Genomic DNA, 27471 nt, shown 5'->3' with positions numbered 1-27471 from the left:
TCTATGGGTAACAAGAAAAGATTAACTGAATTTGTGCAAACCCGTATTTGCAACTCCTTTCTTTGTGTCCCCGCTAAAAGAGGGACTTCATGAGGGAGAGCTCCAGACAGCTGTACAGTGGAGACAGCTTTAATTTCTCCTTTCTTTCCCCAAACCCACCTGTATATGACTAGAATGAATTTCAACTTTTGGAAAACAGCCCTTGCAAACAACAGACCTGCCTGACAGGGGGGTTGTATTTGACAGCTGCTCAGAAACCTGTAATTGGGCCTTCAAATCCAAATCTCAAAGTGGCTTATATTCCAGCTAGCAATCTGGTAATGCTGACGATCCTGATCCTGTCACCTAAAAAAAAGATGCAAAATTCATGTATTCCCCTTGCACAATTTTATCTGATGGCAAGTCCAGCACAATCTTTCCAGTCATGTGAGGAGAGATCAAGAGGAATACAGCAGGTCATTTGCGCTTTTATTTTGCTGTCTTGGAGAAGGAAACCAATTAAACAACATAAAAAGAAAATAAAATCCATTCCTGAATCTATCCATCAGCTACAGTGCATAAAACAAAGCAAACTGAACAAATGATATGGGCATAATTCCCGGGAAATGGCCACAAGAAATGTCTGCACCAGAAAAAATATTAATACTTGTTAAGTATTAATCAATGATAACTGCTGTAGATGGAACAACATAGCAATATTAAATACTTTTAAAAGGCAAGACCAGGGTTATTTTAAGGACCATAATGCAAGGGGTGCCTGAGCATTCCTGGGTTTTTCAGCAGCTCTGACAGATGAATTCACATAACATACATCTTCTTGTCTATTTTCAATGTTTGAGCGGCAACTTTATTTCCAATTATTCTCTTTTATTCATAAAGGAGAGTCAGAAAGTAGGAATTTTCTGCTCTGAATGCCCAAGATCTGTTCAGAGCATGCAAGTGAGTCAGGCCATCTCAAACAATTAAAGTTAGCCAATTGAATCTGGTCAACTTTAAACTGAGGACACACAGAATTTGCTATACATTTATGAGAAAATGTTGTCCTTCTAAAAGATACTTCTGTGCAGTGGAAAAATGAAAAAGTGACCATAATCCTAATTAACAACCCTGTCCCTGGAGATATTCAAGATCAGCTTCAACGTGGCTCTGGGCAGCCTGATCTAGATGGAGGTGTCCCTGCTCACTGCAGGGGGGGTTGACAAGATGTCCTTTGAGGGTCCATTCCAATCCCATGCAACCTGTGAATCTGTATACCTCGCAGAGCAAACACCTAGGGTCACATATAGATGCCTGCATGAGACACATCCAGACTTAGAGATTTGGCTGACCAAAGAATAGATGAGATACGCTGTCCTGCAGAGAGGAAACTCATTTCTTCACTGCAGTCTTCTTGGAGCTGGGGCCAAACTGCTTTGATGTCACACAGTATCACAGTATCACAGTATCACTTAGGTTGGAAAGGACCTCGAGGATCATCGAGTCCAACCTATCAACACAGACCCCATGACTAGACCATGGCACCAAGTGCCACGTCCAATCTCCCCTTGAACGCCTCCAGGGTCGATGACTCCACCACCTCCCTGGGCAACCCGTTCCAATGCCGAATGACTCGCTCGGTGAAGAACCTCCTCCTCACCTCGAGTCTAAACCTCCCCTGGCGCAGCTTGAGACTGTGTCCTCTTGTTCTGGTGCTGGTTGCCTGGGAGAAGAGGCCAACCCCTTCCTGGCTACAACCACCTTTCAGGTAGTTGTAGAGGGCAATGAGGTCACCCCTGAGCCTCCTCTTCTCCAGGCTAAACAATCCCAGCTCCCTCAGCCTCTCCTCATAGGGCTGTGTTCAAGGCCTCTCCCCAGCCTTGTTGCCCTTCTCTGGACACGCTCAAGTGTTTTGATGTCCTTCTTAAACTGAGGGGCCCAGAACTGGACACAGGGCTCAAGGTGCAGCCTAACCAAAGCAGAGTACAGGGGCACAATGACCTCCCTGCTCCTGCTGGCCACACTATTCCTAATGCAGGCCTAATGTCCTTCCTTACAGCACCTTCCTAGAATAGCCTCACACTGGTTTCTGATGGTAGTAAATGCTAAATCAGGCCAATGCCAGTACCTAATTTATCAAGCCAAACCAAGCCAACCCAGCCTTCATTCAGGCTGGATGCTCTGCACAGTGATTCAGATTGGCCACACAAGCTCCCTAGATGGGAGCTGGTCTGTCTTCTGCCAAATGCACTCCCAATTAATATCTTGTCCATGTGTTGTTGCATTTACACCTGAAAACATTTTGAAATAACATGGCAGTTTCTACAGACCTATAAATTACTGCAATGAATTTCATTACATGACTTAGAAGACACGTTAAAAGAAATGTTCACATTCATGTCTTCTCCTATAGCAAGCGTGGTTTTCTCATCAGCAAGATAACATTTTGGAAGTTAATTTTGTACACCAAGAAATTGTAAAAGACAGCAGAGAGAAGGGAAGTGTGTCAAAACCTTCATTTAGCTTGCCAAAAGCAAGAAAAGGGCTACTCTTGTGTGGTATGCTCTTTCTGTAGCCACGTGATAAAATGCATGATGATGCCAAATAGCTGCTTTTCACATCTGCTAGAATATGAAAAGGTGAAGACAAACCAACACTTGTGATTCTAAATATTTTTGGATTTGTTCCAATTAGAACAGAAGTTAGTTCCTTATTTCAACTGCTATGCAGGATTTCCCCCTCCTTAATGACTGTGAACCTAAAACTGAGAACAAATTACACCGCAAAACTACTCAGAAAAGAAATAGAAAACTTTCCAGAAGGAGGAAGGAGGGGAAAAATACCCTCAAGATTAAATCTGCTGCCAAGGAATAACCAAGGCATCAATCCTTTGTGTTCTCCTGCTCCTAAGACAAAGACAAGCAAGAGTAAGTTCAGTCTCAGTGTTAGACGCTGTCACACTGATTTATGACACACAGTGTATGCTGGTCCAACATGACATATTGTCCACCAGAGATTCAGTACAAACCAAACTTCCTTCCTTAAAAAATATTGCCCAAACCAATTTAACTTCAGTTCCTTAGGTGAAATGCTAATACTTTCTCCAGTGAGCCACCCAACCTTCTGCATCAGTTTTGCTATTTAATTCCCTCACCTCTGCAGAGAAATAAACAGGACAAAGCATTTTTGGCATAACACTATACTTTGCAGCATGGTATCATATGAAGCAACAATTATTTTTTTTCAGCAACAAATTTGTATTTGGATCAGAAATAATTATTATTATTTGGAGTTCCAGAGATGAAAAAAAAAAGATCACTTTCTGTTACAGCAAAAAAGTCCAGTTTTGATACATATTTCATTAAGTACTTGATAGAGGCTGAAGGAGGCAGGAAAAAAAAGTAGTTGAATCTGTTAGTACAATGCTGCTAACTTTTGTGGATTCAGAGCAATTCTAGGAAGGAGACTAGCACTGTAAGATATTTCATTTCACAGAGTGCAAATGGACTCTCACAATTACAGAAAAGAGCATTACACCATAAATCAGGATTCACTATTATTAAAGAGAAGTTTAAAGGAGCTCTATAGAAAACAAGCCAAGTGAAAACCACTTTTGAGGAAGCTAAAGCTTTTCATAAGTGGCAGTTGTGAAAATATGTTTATATGACCCTTTATTCAACAGAAAACCTGCAGGAAAAATGAAAATCAAATGTAGATAGCTATTGCAGATGAATACAAATTTAATATATGCTGGGAGTGAAGAGTAGTAGATGCTACAGGGTTATTAGCCTGAAGGACAACAGGGGAAATGGCTGCATTCTCCTTAGGAAGCCAAGCAGTACCCACTGACATGGTGGGCTCTCTGCTCCGGGAAGATGAGATAGTGCTCGGGCTGCACAGGCTCAGCTTGCTACTTCTACTCATTTAATGAACTAAATTACTGTTTAGTATCAAAACTTCCAGTCACAGCAAGAAAAGTGTAAGGAAACCAGGAGGTTCTCGCTATTTTTTTGACACCTAAAATTCTCCCACATTAGTGTAGCAGGCAAAAAAACTTGTCATTTTTATGATACTGTAAAATCACACTAGAATCAGAGCACAAATGTTTTCTATGTTGTAATTCCTTGCTTTAAGGCTGAGTGGGAGGAAATCAAACCTTCTGAAGGTAAAACCAAGAGTGAGGAGAGGATTTGTGTTTCCAGAAGTTAAGTTGAACACCAGGCAAATGAGTGTTGATAGACAGAGCCAAACGATACATAGATTGGCTATGTCCTTGTGTTCCACAGAAAGCCATCTTACACAGCCAGGGTTGTTGACACAGCAGCACAGGACTGGGCTCAGATATAAGCTCCTAGCAGTTGAATCTGTAAGAAGATATTTTATAAGTGTCCTGAGAAAGTTCAGCTTACTGCAGAGGGGGTTGGATTAGATGACCTTTGGAGGTCCCTTCCAACCCAAACCATTCTATGATTCTATGACTTTTCCTACAATTAGAAATCTGTGTTATAAAAGAAGTGATTTAAGCAGGAGCTATTTATAGCTAATACATTATTAATTATATTCCTAAAGACCAATTTCTGATACTGAAAGGTAAGGGCTATACATACAACTCACTACTCAGATATTGGATGTGAGCTACATCAGGGATAGCATTGACAGATGCTGGGTTCAAACTTAGCTTCTAACACAGGAGCCTAGCACTTTTGAAGATGCTTGGTGGCTCCATCATCAGGACACAGAGCTGTTAGAGCAAGTCCAGAGGAGGGCCACAAAGATGATCCAAGGGCTGAAACACCTCTGCTAGGAGGATAGGCTGAGGGAGCTGGGTTTGTTCAGCCTAGAGAAGAGAATACTCTGGGGTGACCTAATAGCTACCTTCCAATACCTGAAGGGATCCTACAGGAAGGCTGGAGAGGGCCTTTTCATAAGGGTGTCCAGCAATAGGACAAGGGGGAATGGTTTTAAGCTGAGATAGAATAGGTTTAGACTGGATCTGAGGAAGAAGTTCATCAGTACAAGGGTGGTGAGACTCTGGAATAGAATGCCCAGGAAGGTTGTGGATGCCTCCTCCCTGTGGATGTTCAAAGCCAGATTAGATGAGACCTTTAGCAGCCGAGTCAATTGAGGGGCATCCAGGCACATGGTGGGGAGGTTGGGGTAGCTAAGGGACCTCCAGGTCCCTTTCAACCTAAGCCATTTTATGACACGCATGCATACATATATGCATATGAATGAATAAAAGATGTATTTATGTAAAGGAAGAGTACAAACAAGTATTACACCAAAACAAAGGACAAAAATAGAGTCTTTTATAGTCAGCCACACACAAAATTAACATATATATTAAAATTATTATATATTTATTATATCGCCGATACAGGACAAAGATACATGGAAGAGGTTGTAAACATTTCATGTCAGCAAGTAAGGGCAAGACCATAATTCAAAGGAAGGAAACCAGGCAAAATATAATAGTACTATATGTTGTTTATTCACAAACTTGACTGAACACAAAATTATTGTTCTGAGAACAGTTACCTACCTAAAAGAAGTGGATCTTGTTTCATTGCAGCACCTGGTGATAAGCCAGGCTACATTGCTGCTGCTTAGGCAGAGCTCCTCTGACACAGCCTAAGGGTATTTTTGGATCATAGAATCATAGAATCAGTAAGGTTGGAAAAGACCTCAAAGATCATCAAGTCCAACCTGTCACCCAAGACCTCATGACTACTAAACCATGGCACCAAGTGCCACGTCCAATCCCCTCTTGAACACCTCCAGGGATGGTGACTCTACCACCTCCCTGGGCAGCACATTCATATGGCTAACAACTCTCTCTGTAAAGAACTTTCTCCTCACCTCGAGCCTAAACCTCCCCTGGCATAGTTTAAGACTGTATCCTCTTGTTCTGGTTCTGACTGCCTGGGAGGAGACCACCTCCCTTCTGGCTACAACCTCCCTTCAGGGAGTTGTAGAGAGCAATAAATTTTCCCCTGAGCCTCCTCTTCTCCAGGCTAAGCAACCCCAGCTCCCTCAGCCTCTCCTCACAGGGCTTGTGCTCGAGGTCTCTCCCCAGCCTTGTTGCCCTTCTCTGGACACGTTCAAGAGTCTCAATGTCCTTCTTAAATTGAGGGGCCCAGAACTGGACACAGGATCATGGAAACTCAGCTTGCCAAACGTGAAAGCAAAGTTGCATAAAGAACAGGCTACTGAATGCGAGCAAGTCAAACTTTATTCTGCATACTACTGTGTTGGACTGTTGTTTTTTTTAGGAATTGTAAGTGTGAAATCCCTGGAAACCTCTTAACAAAAGACCTTTCCTGAGCAGACCTTACTAATATCACAGATTAGAAAAGGTGAAAGATCAAACATCCCCCTCCTCTGCCTCTAGCCCTAGCCCAAGCCCAAGCTCTGCCTTACAAGAGATAGTGATTTCTACAGTTAACAGCAATCTCCAAGCCCATCCAATCTTCTGTGTGCTAATGGGGAGTTTGTAAAGCCTATAATTTTGTAAAATTTTCACTTTCCAAAGGAAATGTTTACTCTGAAGTGCAGGTAGGATTAAAGGAGTTATTTCTGTGGAAAGGCTACCACAAATCCACACACCTTCACACCTGCTTTGAGAGATCTGATTTGTAAATGTACCATCGCCCTCCTGCTTCCCTTTTGTCAAACTTCTGTATCCAATTCTAGGAAAGTCGTGGCCTTCCAGTATCTGAAGGGGGCCTACAGGAAGGCTGGGGAAGGACTGCTCAGGATCTCAGGTAGTGATAGGACTAGGGGGAATGGAATGAAGCTGGAGGTGGGGAGATTCAGGCTAGATGTGAGGAGGAGGTTCTTCACCATGAGAGTGGTGAAACCCTGGAATGTGTTGTCCAGGGAGGTGGTCGAGGCCCCGTCCCTGGGGGTGTTTAAGACCAGGCTGGATGAGGCTCTGGGCAGCCTGATCTAGTGTGGGGTGTCTCTGCCCATGGCAGGGGGGTTGGAACTAGATGATCCTTGTGGTCCCTTCCAACCCTGAATGATACTATGATACTTGCACTTGTAATGTGTAAGGTGTCTGCAGCTCTCATACTCCAGAGTGAACACCAGAAAATATCACGAAGAATAAAACATTCATTTTGAAGCAAGCAGTTAATTTTCAAACACATTACATTTTTTTCCCTGCTGCCTTCACAAATGCTGCCAATCCTGTACAAATGTTTGCTTAAATATATACTGTATATATAAATGGAATAAACTACTTGCTATGATATTTGTTCTTTGGCAGGACTGGGGAAAGAGAGGGGGAGGAAGGAGAAGGAGGAAAAGTCCTGACAGGAATATATATTAGAGCAATCAATAAAAAGATAATCCTTGGAATTCATGAGTCTTTAAAATAAGATGCATTTTCTTGTAGTAATCCTAAAAACCTATAAAAGAATATTCAAGCAGTAAACCCCCCATAACTCATATTTAACCTTTCATCATGTATAACTACATATTAAATAGCTTAGCAACTGCATGCTGTGTAAGTGCATTCAAATAAGAGCAGAAATAGAAAAATGTAAATGCTACACCTCTTTTAACATGCATTGCACAGCCAGGAACATCTGCCAGCTGACCCCATAATCCAATCGGCTGCTCAGAAGCAATCATATCCTTAGATAAGAGCTGCACAGCTTCTACATGCAATACCCATTTTCTTTAAGAGATGGAGCAAAATGCAGTTAGCCGGCTCTTCAACAATTTTTGAACACTTAGAGGTACAAGACGAAAGTAATTCAACACATTACATGGATCTGCATTAAAATACTGTCATCTCTTCCCCCAAATATTGTATTTCATCTTTTAAACTCACAGGGAAACAACACGGAGGAAGTTTAAGGCTGAAGTGACTACATCAAATCATTATATCTGAATACCAAGCACATACAGCCCACACAAACTGTGTGTTGCTTCTACTAAAAAAACAACAAAACCTGGAATGAAAATCTGGAAGGGCTCAACCTATTCCATCTACTAGAATGACAAGAAGAAATATATACAGGCTAAATTAATTCTCCTGAGTTCAATTTTTGCATGTGCTGCAAAAGAAGCAGACTGCTTGAGAGTCTCTATGGGCAAGGGGAGGGTGAAGACATTTAAGATAACTGCAGATGAGCCAAAACCTCTGTGGAATTAAGGGCATATATCCCACAGAATATCATCAGAATATCTGAAAAAATTTAAACTTTCACTTAAAAATTCTGTCCCAAATACATGAGCAATCTGCACTACACCAACTGAACTTGTCCTAGGAGGGCAGACATGTAGGAAACAGGCTAGGTGACTCAAATAGTTACATATATGCCTCAAACAAATTGTCTTGGTAATGCAAATTGGCCCTCTCTAAAAGCAGCAGCTTTGCTAAAGTATCTGTATTGGTGGGACAAGGTGTGACATGGTAAGAGAGAATTGTGTTTCAGGCAACACACTCTGTAGTTAAATTTACATGAAATATCTGAAAGGCACTGAAAAAAACCAGACATACAGGAGCCTGCCAAGAAGCCTAGAATGCACCCTTCACAAGAAGAGAGTAAAAAGATTATTTGGCTTAATGAGAAAGACACAAACTGACTGAGAGCTTTAACTATAAGACACTGGAAAATGGAGGGTTCTTCAACGTAATTGATTAAGTGATAACAAGATCCCAGCTTTGAAGTAATAGTTAAAAAAAATCCAAACAACTCTAAGAATGTAGGAGGAAATAATAAGGAAATACTAATGGAAATCTCCTGGCTCCTGGAGGATCTTATTATTCATTGCAAGTTATCTAACGTCTTTATCAACTGCAAAAAACACAACGTAAGACAGCAAATCTCAGCATCAAGGTGATGCAGCTTTCCCACATCTGATATCAAAGCTAAGCATTTTACTGCAGGTATTTAACCCAGATTCTATGCAAATAATTATGTTGTCACATATTTATATTTAAAGAATATATAGAGCTTTGCTCTAGGATTTAAATACCACCCAGACCAGAGGAAACAGAAGACAATCTGCCTTGCAGTGGATTAATGGTATGTGTCCAGCTTAGCTAAACAGCAGTACAATCAGCTAATTTAGTGTACCATCTGGGTAGGCAACTTGTGCATGCTGTGATGTGCCTAAGGACCTTGGTGCTGGAAGTCAATGTCCAGTGGGTAGAGAGCAAAGCTCCTTCTGAACTGCAGAGAGGATGGAGAAGTGTTTGGGGAGGCAATTAATAGCATCATGAACAGGATATGCATATGTGTGTGCATCTAAGAGTACAAATATATATATACACACACACGCACACACTTCCCTTATTAGCACCGTTTCTTCTCACCCTAAAAGCTCCAAATTATACAGAATCTGATGCCATCCTATAAATCTTAATTGCAAAAAGGTAATCCATTTGTGTAGTAAACTAGCTAGAAACAACTTGTTTCTATGCTAAAAAAAAAGCCCCAGACAATCTTAAAGTCACAGGCAAAGTAAAAAACCCCAAACAACAAAACAACCAAAAAACAGCCAAAAAGTCCTGAAAAACAAAAAGTCACAAACCCATAGAAACAGAGCGAGTGTATTTCTAAGGTGTCACTACTAGAATCTGCAACAGAAAAACCCTCTACTGAAGTCAATGACTTTTAGGTCAAGGCATGTCTTCCCAGTAAAGGAGCATAAAGCACCAACCTTCTTTATATTAATACCAGCCATGGTAGTCCGTGAGCGCTGGTGCACTGGTAAACCTTACAAAGACATCGTTCCCAAGTTTAAACAATTTCTTTCCTTTAATATCTTCTGAAAGGCTTTTGAAATTAGCAAACCTAATGTGTGTGGGAATAGGCAACGCTTTACAGCAGTAAGTTTACTTTTAATGGAAGTAGTCTGCTGTGTCTATGGGTAACAAATCCCAGTATCTTTTCATTACAAAGGAGCTTATTGTTACCATATGACTTACCGTGGGATTTCATTTTGCCTCTTTGGGTGATCTGCCTGATCTATTAAGAAAAAGCACTGAGGTATGGACAACATACACTTTATTGCAGTTTTATATTTTCATAGTCTCTGCTGCTCCTGTTAGGCTACTGCCTATGAATTTCAAATAGTAGTAAGGAAAAAGAATTTTAAAAGTATTTACCAAGTTTCTCTCAGGAAAAATAATAAACTGTGAAGAAAATGAGGCAAGGTCAGAACCAGGTGTTAGAAGCGGTGCTGCATCCTAGGACATGACTGCTGCAGCAATGCCTGTGCAGAAAACCAACTGGATCCACCAATTCTAGCACCCAGAAGTCACTACACAAATCTTTGTATGAATGCTGCTGAAGTCCTTCTACACCTACAATGCAACATACTTTACTTATATATACTTGTTATGTACATATATATTCACAGCATATATATGAAGACCCTTCCAGCATGACTGTTTCTGTCCTATTAATTAATTTTCCTGGTCAATTCTGGAATAAGGCACATGCAGAACTAAGTGGCATTTCATCAGTGTTAATTAGTGCTGAGAATTAATCAGCCAATGTAGGAAATCACTGTTAGTTTTGCAGAGATGCATACCACAGTCAGTAGCATTTAAACAGATGCTGATCTTTTTTTTTTTTTAAGACTAGCAATTTAGAGATTATTTTCCTCTGATGGGATGCTTCAATATTGAACATACAGAGATTAATGTTCAAGGGAGTTTGTGTTGTTTTGAAGGAAACGGTGTTAAAAATAGCAACGTATAGTTAGCAAACGCTTCTGCAGCAGCCATAGTCTCAGAGAGAATTAAAAACTTTTTAAACATCCATGACATCTGAGTTCCCTGATGCCTACAGACTGTCCAGGTGGGATTATTCATCCAGGGCTTCCTGTGCTCTGGGAGATAAAAATGTCTTCATACGTGAAGTATGTTTCTTCAGGTCCAATCATGCTGTCACATGAGCATCTTCCCCTCAATCCTCAGGAAGTTCAAGGATTGCCTACAGTATCTGACACAAGGTGTGGTCCCAGGGAGAACTCCTATTTTTAATTTCTTCACCAGTGCAGTACCTTTTGATCACAATTTAGAATACAGTAAGCACACAAAGGCTTCTGTTGGCTATTTAAGGCTGCTCACCTGATTCTTGAGATCCAGCTTCGGGCAGGGACGTCCTCCGTTGTACGGCTTCTCCTTTAGCCACTTGGATCGGACTTTCACCCCTGGTCCACAAGAAGAGCTGCAAGGCGACCAACTGGACCAATCGCTTAATTTGCAATCAAATGGGCAAGGGACCGTGCAAGATTCTTCAATGTAACCTAAACCAGAAATTTAAGACAGGTTTTAATCACTGTAATTAATGAACTCCAATCCTCTAATCTCTCACTGCTATCTGTGTGACCAACACAAAATGAGGAACTTCTTAGAGACAAGTCATTTAGCAGACCTACACTACCTGCCCAACATGAGATCATGATACTTGGTTTAGTCCAACAAAGGCCACAATAAACCTGACTGATGTAAAGGACACATGCTGGTAAAAGTATCTGTCATGAAGCTGGTAGGCACCAAAAAGCGATGTGCACTCCTTTGGTATTATGCTAGCCACCTCTTGAGCAGGCACAGGCAGGGTTTCAGAGGCTCTCTTCCCAGCAAACAGAACCAGAGGACAGTGCAGGCACCAGAGCTGTTCTTTTGGCAGCTCCCACAAGATGCATGAGGGACCTGCCTTCAGACTGCCTGCTGGAGCAGTGTAGGATTTGGGAGAAGGAGATGAAACTAGCTTCCCACTTCTCTCTGGTAGTTCTCCTTATACATCTTTACAACTATTTTGTCTGTTGTGAGTTTCATCAAGGGCATTTTAAATTTTGCTTTCACCTTAACCTGGCTTGACATAAAAGTCCCCCAAAGATCACCACCTCTTAAAATCAGAATACCAGACATCTGCAGGACTAACATCTTGTATTAAAATCCAGCAGGGTTTTTCAGGTCAAAACCAAAGTTCCTCTATACAGGAACAACCTCACAGCTGGTTTAGGAGCTTGCATATGGGAAGGGAAATTCTACAGAGCCCAACACTGGCCATGGAGCTCCTGGTTTGCAGAAAGTCAATGGAGGGTGGCCAGATCCTCAGGGTCACTGGAGAATTACCAGCATCAGTCTTAGGTTAGTGCAATAACTCCTGCACCTCCCTGCTTACCCTGCTGCATTCGTTCTACTCAAGTTTCTATTATCTGCTTGTCATGTCTCTATGTACTATTTTAATTTAAACAAAAAAGAGATTTCATGTTAGACCATGAAAGTCAGTGACTGCTAAGATCAAGCTTTATTACAGGCAGCTTCGACCCTCTGACAGCTCTGGAAATGATGGTCATGGAAATAACTGAATTTCATCTCTACCATATTTCTGATGTTTCTCATTTTTATGCCCTTTCTTTCTTTTCGTTTTTCATCACAGTAATGCTCCCTCTCTATTCCTTACCTACAGAAAACAAAAGTAATTCATTCAATTATTCTTTTATGAAGGGTTTCCTCACTCTATCAAGATGACAGTCACTGCAGCAGGGAGGAAAAACATAACAAAGCCCAGAAATAAAACAACCCCCAAACAGGTGCCCTCCACAATCCCAAGAGAACTGCTCCAAACAACTGGGAAATGCCAAGGCTGAGGCATGGAGTCAGATTTACCAGTTCTACCATTCCTGAACCTGCTGCTGACTCCAAACCAGGACTATGTTGTGTCCTAAGCATCAATCCACAGCAGCAATACACTGCTTCCTCTCCTGGTCTCCATGCTGAAGTCAGTATCAAGAAAGGTTTTAGACTTATTTAGGTATCCCCCACCAGAAAATATCTTCCTTCTAGAAGTACATGAAATACTGATGTTGTTTTTGTAAACAGCAACTTAAAAAATGCTAGAAATAACAGCAGCTCCCTCCTTCAGCTCAATGCTGCTCTATTTCTCTCTTTTTCCTCCCTGATGGTACTGTTGCCTCTTCCTTTATGGCGGCCACCCGGCAGCCTGACAACTGCAATCATTTCCCCAGTAACTCGTGCTGTAACTCTTCCCTAACACTGCAGACCTGTCCTCATCTAGTGTGCTCTGGGTTTCTTTGCTACCTTTTATCTCCATGTGTTTCATTGCCTTTTCATTCACAGCTCCAAAGCCACTGGAATTGGGTATCTTCATTATTTCTGACCCAATCCATTACATTGGCATTCACACCTATGAGATATTTCAGCTTTGTCTTCTCATCTAGATGAGTCTATACCTATGCACACACACATACAAATATCTCCAAAATAGACACACTTCCCCCCCCACCAATGAAACTCCCAAAGATCCCACTAATATTCTATTCCACCTGCTTAGGTTGTCACTCAAAGCAATTCATAATACATTATGATAAGTAAATGAAATTTTCTCATGATAGATTTATGAGAAGCATTTCTTAGGCAGTTTTCCAAAGAGTTCTGTTCCACCACCATATGAAACATCATTTTCCCTTGGGCTGTGTGACAGCCTAGGTAATTAACTCTCAACAGAAACAAAGAAAGTGCCTTGTTTCAAAGCAGGATTAGACAGAGGGGTTATCAACTTATCAGTGAAGGCAAAATGGGCTTAGCCTTTTGGCAGTTCAATACTTACCTCTGTAAGAAAAAGAGGTGTAAGACAAAAATAAAATAAAAAGGAAAAAGAAAGGGAAGAGGATGGGAAAGTCATCATAAACAAAACTAAAGAAACCTATTGTATTCCATCGCCAGGAAGTGCAGTGGGATCCCTCAGTGAACCACAGAACTTCTAAAGATGTCCCGTTGCTAAGACACCCACTCATTACTTTCTGAGTTTCCTCACCCATATTTCTAAATTACATTAAGCATAAAGAAATAACAGCCAGCATTAAATTACCATACTGCCAAGAGGAAGCCAGTTCCCCATACTGAACAATGCTACAGAATCATTTGTAGCATAATCACCTTCTTAGAGGCTGCCATTATTTCTTCCATCTGTCACTTGAGGTCAGTCCTATGCTGAGATACCCAGAGATCAAAGATTGCATTCAACAAAATTTTTCCTCCCAAAATCTGTATCCCTGCTCAGACAGAGAATGCCTTTATGGCTATCTTTTTGTGAGAAACTAGTAAATGATGCTGTACTCAGCTCATCTGTGGCCTATGTGAAGGTGATATTTGTTTTTCTCTGTAGGAGCCAAGCTTGCCATTGTCAGGGGGCTGAAAAGACTTCAGTTTGGATACCCACAATAATCTTGTGTTGGCAGGCCTAGAAAACTCATAGCATTGGCATGGTACATAATATAAAACAACCCAAAAACAACAAAGGAGAGATGCTATTAAAACAACTTATTAATACAGAATTCTACATTAAGGCTGCTACCCAGAGAAATATCCTCCCCCTCTACTCAGCCCTGGTGAGACCCCACCTGGAGTACTGTGTCCAGTTCTGGAGCCCCTATTACAAAAGGGATGTGGAGGTGCTGGAACGTGTCCAGAGAAGGGCCACGAGGATGATCAGAAGGCTGGAGCACCTCTCCTGTGAGGACAGACTGAAGGAGTTGGGGCTGTTCAGTCTGCAGAAGAGGAGGTGTTTAAGACCAGGCTGGACGAGGCTCTGGGCAGCCTGATCTAGTGTGGGGTGTCACTGCCCATGGCAGGGGGGTTGGAACTGGATGATCCTTGTGGTCCCTTCCAACCCTGAATGATACTATGATACTTCCTACCATAGCAGAGTATGAATAAAGGAAACAGCATAAACACATTTCTGAGTTATTGTTGCTCAGCTGGGAGAGATTAACTCAAGGTTGAGCTTATGCAGCTAGTTTTGTTGGTGTCATCCTTAAACATCTCATTCATCCATCACATTCCCTGTTTTTCTCTCCTCTGCAGAGCTTGGTACCAAAACTGCACTGAGTTTCCAAAACCTATGCAAAAAGATGTCCTCTTCTCCCCAGCCTTGCTCAGCTTGCTTTCTGTGTGTTCTTTTACTATTGCTTGAAGCTATCTTTAACCTCTTCTTTGCATTATTCCTCAAAATCTCAAATATCATTAAAATAAAGCTCATTTAAACAAGAGATAAGAGCTTCTGTCCTACCTGAACCAAGAGCAGGCTCCTGAACACCACAGAGCTGGAGTTGTACACACAGATGGGGCAGGAGGTGGCGACACAAATGCCAGTGCATGGGGTATTTAAATAGGCACTCTGAAACATCCTACTGGGAACAGTCCTGAACTGGCAGGAAAAATGGAGCTGGATGATCAAATAAACCTTTTTTATGTTTAACTTCTATTGTTTTACCACTGAGACACTGCCAACATAATGGGATGAATAAATGCATCTACCTAAGCTGCACAGCTCGTTTTACCATTATTTATTCATTAACAGCAATGTGCTTGTTGCTCTACCAGCCACAAATGGAGTCTTTTCTCCAAAGTATCTAAAATAAACAAAGCACCCACAGGATGCACTGGGAAGGTTCAAGCACACGATGAATCAACCACTACATGTCTCATTTCTTTTGTGCAGCCCAAGAGACAAAGCAATAGCAGGTAGATGAATAAAGTGAGGATGGGTATTGGAGGTTAAGGCTCAAATACATGGTGTAAAAACTGTTGCTGTCTCATTTTTTCTGCTGTGCAGCCCAAAAGAGCAAAGGTGACAGGAGGCAGCTGGATGATGGGCTGGTGGATTTCAATGGCACAGAAGCACAAAGAAGCTACAGATTGCAATGCAGCACTGGGGCAAGGAGTTCTGCAGTAGCACAAATTCCCCACCTACACAAGATGCTGTACATATCACAACAGACACAGCCAGCATGGGGCTGCAGTGTCCTTCTATGTCCCCCTCTACATTTGCAAATGGATTGTGGTGGGAGAAGCAGGCGATTAGTAGGTTTACAAGCTAACAGAAGACACAGGCATCTGCCTGATTGTTGCACTCTCGAATGATAAATTTCCTGCGGGTGCAAGGTCTGCACACAGCAATGAACAACAATGCCAACAGGATTCCAAGAGGCTGACTTAAAAGTGATTCAAAAATAAACAACAGTTCTCCAGCAGCTTTGGAAACAGATGCACTTCTAATTGAATTGGCTTTAAACTCATCTGTATCCTCTCTAACATATTTCATCACTTCAATTAACAAACTCTTTGCAATTCTACCCTTGTTAGTAAACCTTGAGGTGCTTCATAAAACTCAAGGTCGTTACTATGAGAGTGATGTGCATCACCACAACTGCCACTAATACCAGTTATTTCCCTTGGAGTCTACGGGATAAAAGAGATCATCCTTTAACAAACAAGGCAGCAGTAGAGTGGACAGTGGCACAGAAAAAAATGTTTCCAATTACACAGACCAAAGGTAGAGGGGGAAAAAAAGAGATTCATTTTGCAATTAATATTTACATTTATTTGCCTGCTGACTGTGAAATATGCGGAATAACATAAGTAAATCCATGTGGTGCTAAAAGCTAAGGACATTATAAGGGAGACCCAGTGGACCATGGCACTCTTTGGGCAAGATTCTGCTCAGCTGAAGCTTCGGGATGCAGAAAGCAAACTCTCACGGCTGCCCAGGGAGGTGGTGGCGTCATCATCACTGGAGGTGTTTAGGAAGAGTCTGGATGGGGTGCTTAGTGCCCTGATTGAGTTGATTAGAGAGTTGGATGATAGGCTGGACTCGATCTCAAAGGTCTTTTCCAACCTGGTTAATTCTATTCTATTCTATTCTATTCTATTCTATTCTATTCTATTCTATTCTATTCTATTCTATTCTATTCTATTCTATTCTATTCTTCAGCATTGAGCGCAGACAGCATTTAAGAGTCTAACTTCACCAGCTAAACATAGCTTTATGGTCAGAGCTTTCATAATGTGGTGCCCACCAGCCATGGACCACATGGCATGACCAAAGGTTCCAGAAGCTTGTGAGCTACAAGGGGAGCACCTCACCCTAAATGATCCAGGTCCAAACATTTAAATCCTCGTTCAGGGAAGAAGAAAATTACTAACTGAAGGAAAGTAAGTAAAATAAGTTTTGGAGTCTTAAAGATGCTAACAACTTCAGTTGCATCATTTTCTGATGCAACTGAACATTCTGATGAACTGAACATCCTTTTTCAGGATGTAATATTGCCAGGGAAAAAATGTGGAATCTTTCTATTTTTTTTTTCCCCCTTAATACACAAGGATTTGAGAGATTTTATGCATTATTACTTTTCTAGCTGGGAAAATTTAAGAGATAATCTAATGAATACATTCAGTAAATGCACAACCCAAAAAAAAAAAATCGAGCAAAAAATAACTTTCACATCAAATATTTTGGAAAGCTCAAATAATGAACCTGTGGATAATTTATTCCCACTTGCTCTTCTCAACAAAGAGGCACATGCTCTCGTTATCTCGTAGCAGACTGATTATAGATTCTAAATAGACCAGAGAGGACTTGTAAAAAGCGCTGGTAAGTTTAACTCAACATTATTGTTATTGAAATTCATCCAAAGGTTGGTTTTATTGCTCAATTTCACAGTCCCTATAAATCCTGATGAGGCAGTTGGGCTGATGCTGACTTTGCATTATGATTCCTAATTTCTTTTGATTTTGCATTACAGTTTTTGTCCTTAAACAACTTGCAGGCTTACACTTTGAGCTACGCACAAACCCTAATGGCTGATAAATTTAATCTTTTAACTAAATAAGGAAAGCTCCATTAATTAGCACATTCCTTGTAACAGATTGCAGAACAAGCTGAGAACTCTGCCAGAGAAGGGAGACTCGTCTGCTGCCTTCTGAGTGCAAATAAACAGGACTTCACAGTGTACATTCACCTCACAGGGAGCTTTCAATGTAGACAGACAAGAATCCACTGCACAAATCTGGCCTCCAAAACCAGCTGTAGAAATAATTCCCCCTCCTGCTAGGGCTGCATCCCCACTGTGAAGGGCTGGGCTGGCTGCTTGGGAGCCCTGACATGTTAAGAAAGTCCTTACACAAATGAAAAATCATTCACTTGGATCAATAGCAGTTAGGGCAGTAGCTCAGCTGAGTTTTTCTATATACTTTGCTCACCACTCTGCCACTGGGAAGAATCATCCGATTTGTCCAAACAAAGCTGAATAGCTTCGATTTTTTTTCCTTTATCAGTGTCTTCATCCTGTGTATATCAGGAAAGAAACTCATCCCACTGCACTTTATTATGAATTGTTTAGCATATGTGTTCTTCAGCCTGCCCAATTCATAGTATAAGCAGATTTTGGAAACAAACCTGAGATTGTGCTCATATTGTTATTAGATTTATATAATAAAATATGGCTTTTTTTTTAAAAGGGGGAGCACACTTCCACAGTACATCACAAAGGCAAAAATTAAATTGTCCACAATCTGTCAAGCTCCCAACTTTTCTCCTACATCTGACTTCTCTCAGAGGCCCAATTGCACAGTCGCTCTGAAAATAGATGTGCATTGCGGGTGCTGTGAAGATCAATATAGACTTGGGCAATTTGGACCAGGCAGGAAGTGTCTTCCAGAGCCAAGGGTCCATCACTGGAAGAAAGCTGCCACCAAATGTCACCAGAAATATCTGCCCCCATCAGTAAATCATATAAGGCCTGAAGGTCAATGGCTTCAGGCTCTGCTGGAGCACACTAAGAAACTCAATTTCAGAGTCTGGGGCGCTCCGTGGAGAGCATCTTTCTGCCAGTTTCTAAAGACACAATGTTAGGCACTGTCAACACAATATGCCACCTCATTTCAGCTGCCAAGCTATGACCCCAAGACACAGACAAGCCTCATTTAGACAACTTCCTTCAGACAGCAACGTGACTGTTTCCATTTTACAGACTGGGGAACACTGGTTTATTTTCTCGTATCCTCAAAATTAGCAGGTTCTGTACAGTATGCTACTGCTCTTACTTCAGACAAAATAAACCAGATCACTCTGCAGAAGAAAGCAACACAAAGCAATCAGGTCCATGTGTAATTAACACTATCAAGAAGGCTCATAACAATAGGGCAAACCCCCCTGCCCCCATTTTCATTAAATGTACTTTTTTTTCCCTTTCTTAAATATACTTTCACATACCAACTCGAGAGGTACTACTGAGTGTAAGGGCTTCTGTTCAAGAGCAGGTCACACAAGCACTGAAAAGGCAGGGAGAAGCTTCTAAGCCTTCAGTGACCTCAGCAGCCTGCCTCCCCACCCTCACGGGAGGCAAGTGACACAGTGACCTCTCTTATCAATACATTTAAATCAATACACTGCTTCAATTCCTTCGTGCCTCATTGGCATTAAATGAAAAACCTACCTACACGCTTTAATTATACTGCTGCTGTTTTAAAGATGCCACTAAACATTACCAGCTTTTAAAAGGTCTGCAAGCACTTTTCTGAATGCCAGGTATCTGCCACATGGTCCAGCCTGCTTGGATAAGGAGTTTCACTTCAGCTAACAGAGGTCACCTTGCTACAGGGGCAAGGACACCAAAGCATCTGACCTTCTTCAATGAAGCTGCACTTCACAAAACATCTGATGGAAACAGGAATTTAAAAAGAGAACAGTCCTGGTTTTTCACAGCTTAGGCACAAGGAGATCTGCACAACTCATTTAGATGATGGAAAACCCTGAGATGGAAATAGGACATTTTTGTGACGTTAGCAGGCACCAGCACAGAGTACTGATGTACTGAATTCCTGATAGACTTTTGTTTCAATTTTGCAGCGTGACTTTGAGCACTCTGGTTGTGTAGTTCAATCTTCCCTGCTGGAGGACTTCAATGAATTCAGGCAGAAGCAGAAAGCGATGCAATCTTGTTAAATAATACGATTTTTAATGGTCACTCCTCCATGTCACCAAATACAAATGAGATCCAAGATTTCACAGCAGGAGCCTCTGTCTGTAGTGAGGGATATCAGAACTTTTACAAACCAGGCTATCAGTAATTTAATTTACACCATCCTCATTTGAAAATCTCAGAGGACAGAGATATTTCAAAGTATATCTCAGACCCAGGAATAGACTAGGTAGGACAAATCCTCAGTTACTCATCAATATCATTATAATAATCCTTAGAAGAGACAGAGCTGAAGTTTAATTGTACCCACATTTCCTAACTCAGGCTCATTTCTTCAAGTCTTCTAAACTCAGTTCTTGCTCTGTTTCTGAGATGGTTGCTAAAACTATTTGATGAAGCAGACCACATTAGGCACCTTAAAAGGCATCCAGTATGTGCCCATCTCCCCGTGTCACGCTAACTTTATCACTGTATGTAGTGCTGCAGCAAATTCACTGCTGTGCAGGCAGTCAGCTTATTTTACTCAGACACTGGTTTATGTGCAAAAACTGGAAATCTTACTTTTGTAGGACTGTTGTTCTGTACAAGCAGAAACACAGGATGTTGCTTCTGAAGACCTTCACAACATGTCAGATGTGAGAACCTTTAACCCTCTAAACACCTACTGTGTCCAGCTGTCACAGGACTCTCCACCAGCAGTAAAGATATGAAACTGTGATTTTCCACTTTAAAATGATTTGTCATCCACTTATCTGCCTGAAAATCCTGCTCATCAGAACTGTATAAAAGGCAATGAAAAACATTGAAAACACCCATGTAAGACACAGGAGGAAATCTGTGAGCTACCACCAGTACATATCACTTCCCAGTACAGCTACATGTCTCAAAGGGCTCATAAGGTTCTCCATGATTCAGAAAAGCATAGAGGTCTTAACACTGGAGTACACATTTCACGCAAAGGCTTAGGCTAAAATGTGGTTTCTTCATACTTCCAAAACAACACGTTAAATGGAATGACACATAAGGAGAGAAAAATGCTAATTATAAATCTAGCTTTTTAAGGTAACATTTTATTAGAGCCTTGCTTCCTAAGAGGCTGTATTTGTGACAAATGTGTTATTAAGGCCAAAGAGACTGGGCCACTTTTCACAGAGATATTCTTACCACAGCTTACTGCAGAAATCAGGGCAGTAGATCGCCCAGTGCATTACTTGCTATCAAAGCTCTCCTAAACCTCCACTAGACTATTTCTACACTGAGTTAATATTTCTACACTAAAAATGTTCCCAACTCCCATGGAAGAGTTTTAATCAACCTGTCAAAGCAGGAGAAAAAGCTGACTGAGCCTAATAATAGAAACAAAAGGCACGGACAAGAGCAAGGGTGGGCAGAGGTGGTCTGGTAAGTGGAAGAGGGTGTTGATCGTCAAACACAAGAAAGCCTGTTTGAGGTCAGTGAAAAATCATTCCTTCATGTAGTCTGGTTCTGCTGCCTCTTCAAATGGGTCATTTTATGGAATGCAGCAAAAAGCATAAAAGAAATTTGAGCAAAAAGACACTCTGTAAAGATTTATATTTAGAGCCAAGAAGTACATAGGATGCTGCTCAAACAGCAAATCCTCTAAATATTTCCTCATAAGATGCATGCTTGCTTTCTGTAAGAAGATAAAGAACAAGAAGAACGTGCAATTCTATGCACTAATGCCTCAGGGGAAGTCCTACCTTGATTTAAATAGGCTTCTTTGATAGCCAGTTTGACCCATTCAGAAATAACTTTTTTGATGGCTGTTTACCTTTGATTCTGTTGCCAGAAAAACATGGAGAAAAGCAACATCTGAACAGTTGTCTTGTGATCCAATTTCATTTGATAAGTCTTTTAATATTCAGGAAGGAAGAACTGAGGCCAAATTTTCTTATGGTGAAGAGATTTTGGAAAAGAGGAATGCTAAAGATAGGCAATAAATCACTGCTCTTTAAGCACTGGTAGGAGAGCAGTATGTAAAATCCTGTAGTCAAACAAGAAATGGAGGGCAGGTCCTTTACGGGCTCTGTTTCTGTGCTTACAGCTCCCCTGGCAGCCACAGCTGTAATTGAGAGTGTCACTGCATTGCCAAGGAGATGTGTAGAAGTGTCGGAGAGGGGTCCAGAGGAGAACCCAGCTAGGATTTCAAAGATAAATTTAGAAGCCATTTAGCTTTGAGATAGCAGAAAACCAGTGAAAGGTGACAGTGGCTTTGAAGAGTCCTGAAGTAAGTGGGGACTCTAGAGTAGGACAGCCCTGTCTGCAGCTGGCAACACCTTTTGGCCACTCATGATCCAAAGTTGGACTTAATTCCTGTGCCAGGGGATGGGATGGGCAGAAACCAAGGTGAATTTTTAGCTGGAACTTTTTCCTCAAGTAGTCTTTGAAAAGCTTTGTCCTGGTAAGTAATAGAGGCATTTTTCTGTAATAAAAAGGCCACAGAGAGATATACCACAGAGAGACACAGAGGGAAGCACAGAGAGAAACTGAAGTCTTGTAATATTTAATTAAACCCAAATGCCAAAAGAAGGGTAGAGTAATCTGGACACAAGGCCTACACGTTATTATTAATTGACAGTGCCAAGACCACCTACTACTCCCACACTTTGAGGGAGGAAGAGGCATCCCAAGGCTGTCATGTGTGGGGACTGCAGCTGAGAAAAGGACAGCGTTGCCCATTTTCCTTGCAAAAGAAATGAGGCTGTCCAGAATCATAAGACGCTTGCAGGATGCTGTTTATGGCAGTACAGAAACCACTTAAAACCAAAACTAGCTGGAATCTGGAATTAATGGTTTGTGCTAAAACCCCCTGAACTCTCAATATAAAATCTAATTGTGGTAGTTTTAGGCTGTACCTAGAAAATTTTCCACAGATCTTGAACAGAAAGTGATAGAACGCAAATAAATCTCCATTGGATGTAAAAGGGGAAATAATGGTAAGGTCTAAATAATTGGTCAGACAACTAACATATATAGTTTGTAGACTAACTTCTTCCTCTCTTTTCGGCTTCCTTCACTCTGGCAGATACTAGCTAGTGCTTTTGCAGGCTTGCTGACCTTGGCTGTGTTGCTTTGTTGTAGCTAAGTACTAACAAGAGTCTCTTTGCTTTTCTCCTTTCTTCTCTTGTCCCATGTACAGGGGAAGGGAAGGGAGCAGGGAGGAAGAAGCTATTGGTAACCCCCTGGTTTTGTCCAGGGGGGTTCTTGTGTTGTTTATAATTGTAAATACATGTAAACTTTGTATGTTTTGTGCACATTCATTGCATTCCATATTTTAGATTGTAGTTTTGCGTGTAAATACAGCTTCATTTGCTTTCAACTGAGCTGGTCTGGCAAATTAATGTTAGGGGGCATTTCAACCCACCACACTAATTGAGACTAAGAATGACATTAAATCCTTATTCTCGAACACAGAGGTGAAACTTCTCTTCAGAAATGTATCTGTTTCTGAAGATTTTTCAAAACAAAATCAGAGATTTTTGTAACAATTTCATTCTTCAAATAAAATTTACCAGCTGTGAATATATACCACAGCAATGGCCAGATTAGCTATGCTTTCAAAAACAAACAGGCATTTATTCAATGTAGCTTTCCAAACAATTTCCTGGGGGACAATATTGTTACCTTGTAAGAAGTTAAGTTTGCTACCAGTCCAGGATAGACTTGGCTCCATTTATTTAACATAATAAGCTTTGCTTATAAGTGGTTTTGAGCTACACAATCCATTTTGCAGAACAATTATAACTGGGACTTAAGAGCTCAGATGGGGGCAAGGCTGAGAATCCCTCCCCTGCTTTCCCCTCCTCTTTCCCAATAGAGAGGAAAAAAAGAAAGGGAAGGAGCAAATCCACCAAGAAATAATTTGGAGTCAGCTTGGAAGTAGAGAGGTAAAGAATTTTCTTTAAACAATATATATATATATGTAACAATAACAGGTAGGGTTCACAAAGGGTAAAGGAACAAGGATGGATGGGAGGGAAAAAGAAAAAGAATACAAAACCAGTCTCTTTGAAGAGGTGTGGAGGTAGCAGAGAGAAGTATCAGGCCTGACCATGTGGCAGAGAAGCAGGGAGCCACCTTGTCCAAGCAAAGGCAGGGCCCAAGAGACCTAATGGCTGCAGTATCCTCCTTTTTATAGCCTTGCTGGGCAGGGAGGGGGAGTGGAACAGACTAATTTAGTTTCCCAGGGGGAAAACCCCCTGCAGAGAGGGCAATACTCTTACAAGCCCTTCCCCAGCCCTGCTTCCAGGATGAGCACTAACCTATCACAAATTATTAAAATCTAGTGATCAAAAGTGACCTGGAAATAGCTCATTTACTCCTAAAATGACAGTGCAGTCATTCACACACTGCAGGGTTTCAGAACAGGAGCTCATGTTAACTCACAGGGAGGTCATGCAATGTCTATCAAACTGGTGGCGAGGATTATCACGTAAGAAGAGTAAACCCCAGAGGAACACCCCTGGTAGAAATACAGTGCTACTCTGGGCTGACCTTTCAGACAAAATCAAACTTCCTGGGTTTCAGCAGCAGGATTTGAAATTCCTGATCTACGACCTTTGCACACTGTCCTAAATCTCGCACTGGGGACACAGGCGATCAGGACTGAAGCAGCATTGTCACTGCTGGCACACGCTGCCCTGAAGTGTCTCAGAGCCAGAAGCATCCCTACAGCAACCACAAAAACCTGCAAGTTTTCACATTATCCAAATTTTTAACTCCTTCTGGTGCTCCTCTGTGCTAATCCCACCCATTCGGGACTAAAGCTGGCATTTTCAAGGTGTGACCTTGCCAGCAGCATTCCCAGGGGAAATGTAATGTCAATTTGACTGGGAGGAACCAAGTAACGCCCCTGCATCAGCAGGTGCTGGAGGACCCTCTGAGCAACCCCAGGCCTTTTTGATTTGTCCGCCCACAACCAAATCATGTACAACAGAACACTGCACTGCTGACAGTAAGGAGGCATATGAGCATCCCTGCTGTGCCCTTCATAAATTTAGAGGTAATTAAAGGTTTTTAATGTAACTGTAGGTTGAAGACAACCACTCTGTGATTTAAAGCCGGGATTCATTTGTCTGTTACCTCTTTCTTGCAGGTTCCTGTTGTTGCAAGCACAGCAGAATTTGAATAGCAAAAAAGCTCTTCATAAATTCCTGCTTTCCACAAAGTGCCAGTCAGATCAAAAGCAGAACCTCTGTGCAAGAGCACAGGAATCCCCAGCTTTTGATTTGGAACTGATGAGGCAACCTATGTTCCTCTAAGATCAGAAAAACACCTGTTGGCATGCACACACTCACACAAAAAAGACAAAGGAGCTACATTAAATCAAAACAAAGGAGGTGGAAATTCAGATATGAGGAACTCGGATAACAGATTGAGAAGCATATGAAATACAATTAAGAGGGCCATTTCACATCCAAAGAAGATGCTTCCAACACAAGCTAGAGAACAGAGACCCTCTTGACTACCAGAGAGCTGAATGCAAAAGGCAGTCATCTGATGAGAAGACAAATTAAGGCAAATTATCAATTATGTTCTTGTAATGTAGTTAGGGATAGTTGCCTCTATCCATAATTTCATAAAAGCACTTCCAAATTAAAGGAAGGAGAGGAATAATGAACCAAATCCAGAAAAAAAGAATTACTTTAAGAACTGCAGGTGTCACTCATTTCTTCAGCTTATGGAATGGGCAATCAAGGAAATAATGTCCCCACTAAAATTAAGCAGTAGGTTAATCATAAAAGCTACTCATGGAGGGGGGGAAAGCAGTGTGTTTTTTCTGGACAAGTTTTTTTTTTTTTCAGAGACAAGGTTTGATACAGAAAGGAATGAAATTCAGAAAGGTCTGGGATTTCTATTTTTAAGCTTGTCATATTTAATGGTCATGAGCTAAGCCAGGCTTAGATTACAGTGAGAATCAGTAGCTCATTCAAGGTGTGACCTGTGTACTCAGCTAGAGTTAAAGCCATTCACATGAGGTGTGCTGGGGCAGGGCAAAGATTCCTGCAGCCCAGGTCTTGGGTCCTGATAGAAGGAACAGAAGAAACCAGGCAAGCTAGAGCGCATTTTCATTAAGACACAGCTTTTGTCTTCACTGGTTTTGGAACTTGGGGTACTCTGTATGGGGTAACTACACCAGTAGGGAGAAAATGAATTTCCTGTTTAGAAGGCATGGTTAAAGGCCTCATATATTTGCAGATAGTAGGCTTAGGGGAGTTGGAGTCTAGACTGCTGACAAACACAGATGAACAGATTTTAGTAATTTTTTTGGTTTGCTTCATTTCTCCCTCAAGTTGCAAATGCAGAATTTGAACTGTATGGTACTGAACTGGTTAAGTTCAACAGCAAGGTTTCAGTCAGGGAGAGTGAAAACTGAGAAGGCAATACCCCAGAGTTTGTTCTCAAGAAAAGCTAGAAACTGACTTATTCTTTTCTACTCTACTCCACTCTATATAAATTTTATTATCTTACACCTTATACTCAAGGCATTATCAAATCCAGGACAAACTTAGTTCTACTTCTACAGCTAAGTTTACATCCTTACATCTGTTCTACATTTTGTAAAGCTTCTTCAAAAAGAACTAGTAAAGGACTGAGTTCTAAGTCTTACAACTTCTGGCTTCTATCCTGGTTTCAAGGGAAAGGAAAAAGCCCCACTGTCCTGCAAAAGGAAAAGAGCAGGAAATTAAGTCAGGAGACTTGAAAGAAATAAATGACACACACACTTAGACGCACATCTCATAAAGCAAGAACAGTGAGTAGATATCACAGTGAGTGGTATTCAATATATAAGGCAATGGTTTAATTAGCCATAAATATGGTCAGCTAGCAAACATTAAAAGGTCATCTGATACTGTGAATAAGACAAACTGAGCTGCTTAAAAAAACCCTGTCATGAGTAATTTCCCAGGGCTTAACAATTCTGCATGCTTCCCTAATTTGCTATTCTCTATTATGGTTGAATAACATTCTGGTAATTATTAATTGGATAATGATTTGTTTCTATCACTAATTCAATAATGTGTTCAGAAGTGCATTTTGAAAGCTCCCAGCTCTAGAGACCATAAATATTAGGCTTATTGTGGTGGGTTGACCCTGGCTGGATGCCAGGTTCCCAACCAAAGCTGCTCTATTATTCCTTTTCTTGCCTGGACAGGGGAGAGAAAATATAATGAAAGGCTCATGGTTCAAGACAAGGACAGGGAGAGGTCAGCTGCCGAGTGCCTTCAGGGGCAAAACAGATTTGACTTGGGGAAATTAATTTAAGTTATTACCCACCAAAAGTCAGATTAGGATAATGAGAAATACAAACTAAATCTTAAAACACCTTCCCACCCTTCCCCTTCCTTCTTCCCAGGCTTTACTCCTGATTTTCTATTCCCCCTCTCCCACAGCACTGCAGTGTGACAGGGAACAGGGACTGTGGTCAGTGCCTCACACATTGTCTCTGCCACTCCTTTCTCCTCAGGAGAACTCCTCACACTCTTTCTGATGTAGTCCTTCAGGAACGGATTGCTCCAGTGTAGGTTCCCCACAGTGTCACAAGCCAGCAAACTTGCTCCAGCATGTGCTCTTGTTTGGCACATGTCCATAGGTCTTGACACAGGGTTCTCCAAGGGCTGTAGGTGGGTATCCACTCTGCCATGGATCTCCATGTGCAGCAGGGCAACAGTCTGCCTCACCTTGGTCATCACCACAAGCTTATGGGGAATCTCT

General features: G+C 41.4%; 1 protein-coding gene across 1 annotated transcript in view; it reads right to left on the bottom strand.

The window, feature by feature from the left end:
* THSD7B (thrombospondin type 1 domain containing 7B) overlaps window positions 1-27471 on the bottom strand; it is a 304792-nt gene that overhangs the window by 87159 nt on the left and 190162 nt on the right. The window contains exon 15 of the mRNA XM_068139154.1: window positions 11072-11250. Coding sequence (XP_067995255.1) covers window positions 11072-11250 — 179 coding nt within the window. The remainder of the gene's footprint in view (window positions 1-11071; window positions 11251-27471) is intronic.

The sequence above is a fragment of the Melanerpes formicivorus genome, unplaced genomic scaffold (genome assembly GCF_026170545.1).
Source record: "Melanerpes formicivorus ecotype bairdi unplaced genomic scaffold, bMelFor1.0.p_v2 SCAF_5, whole genome shotgun sequence".
NCBI lineage: Eukaryota > Metazoa > Chordata > Aves > Piciformes > Picidae > Melanerpes > Melanerpes formicivorus.
Note: the sequence above shows the minus strand (reverse complement) of the source record. Positions and strands in the feature narration are given on the sequence as shown.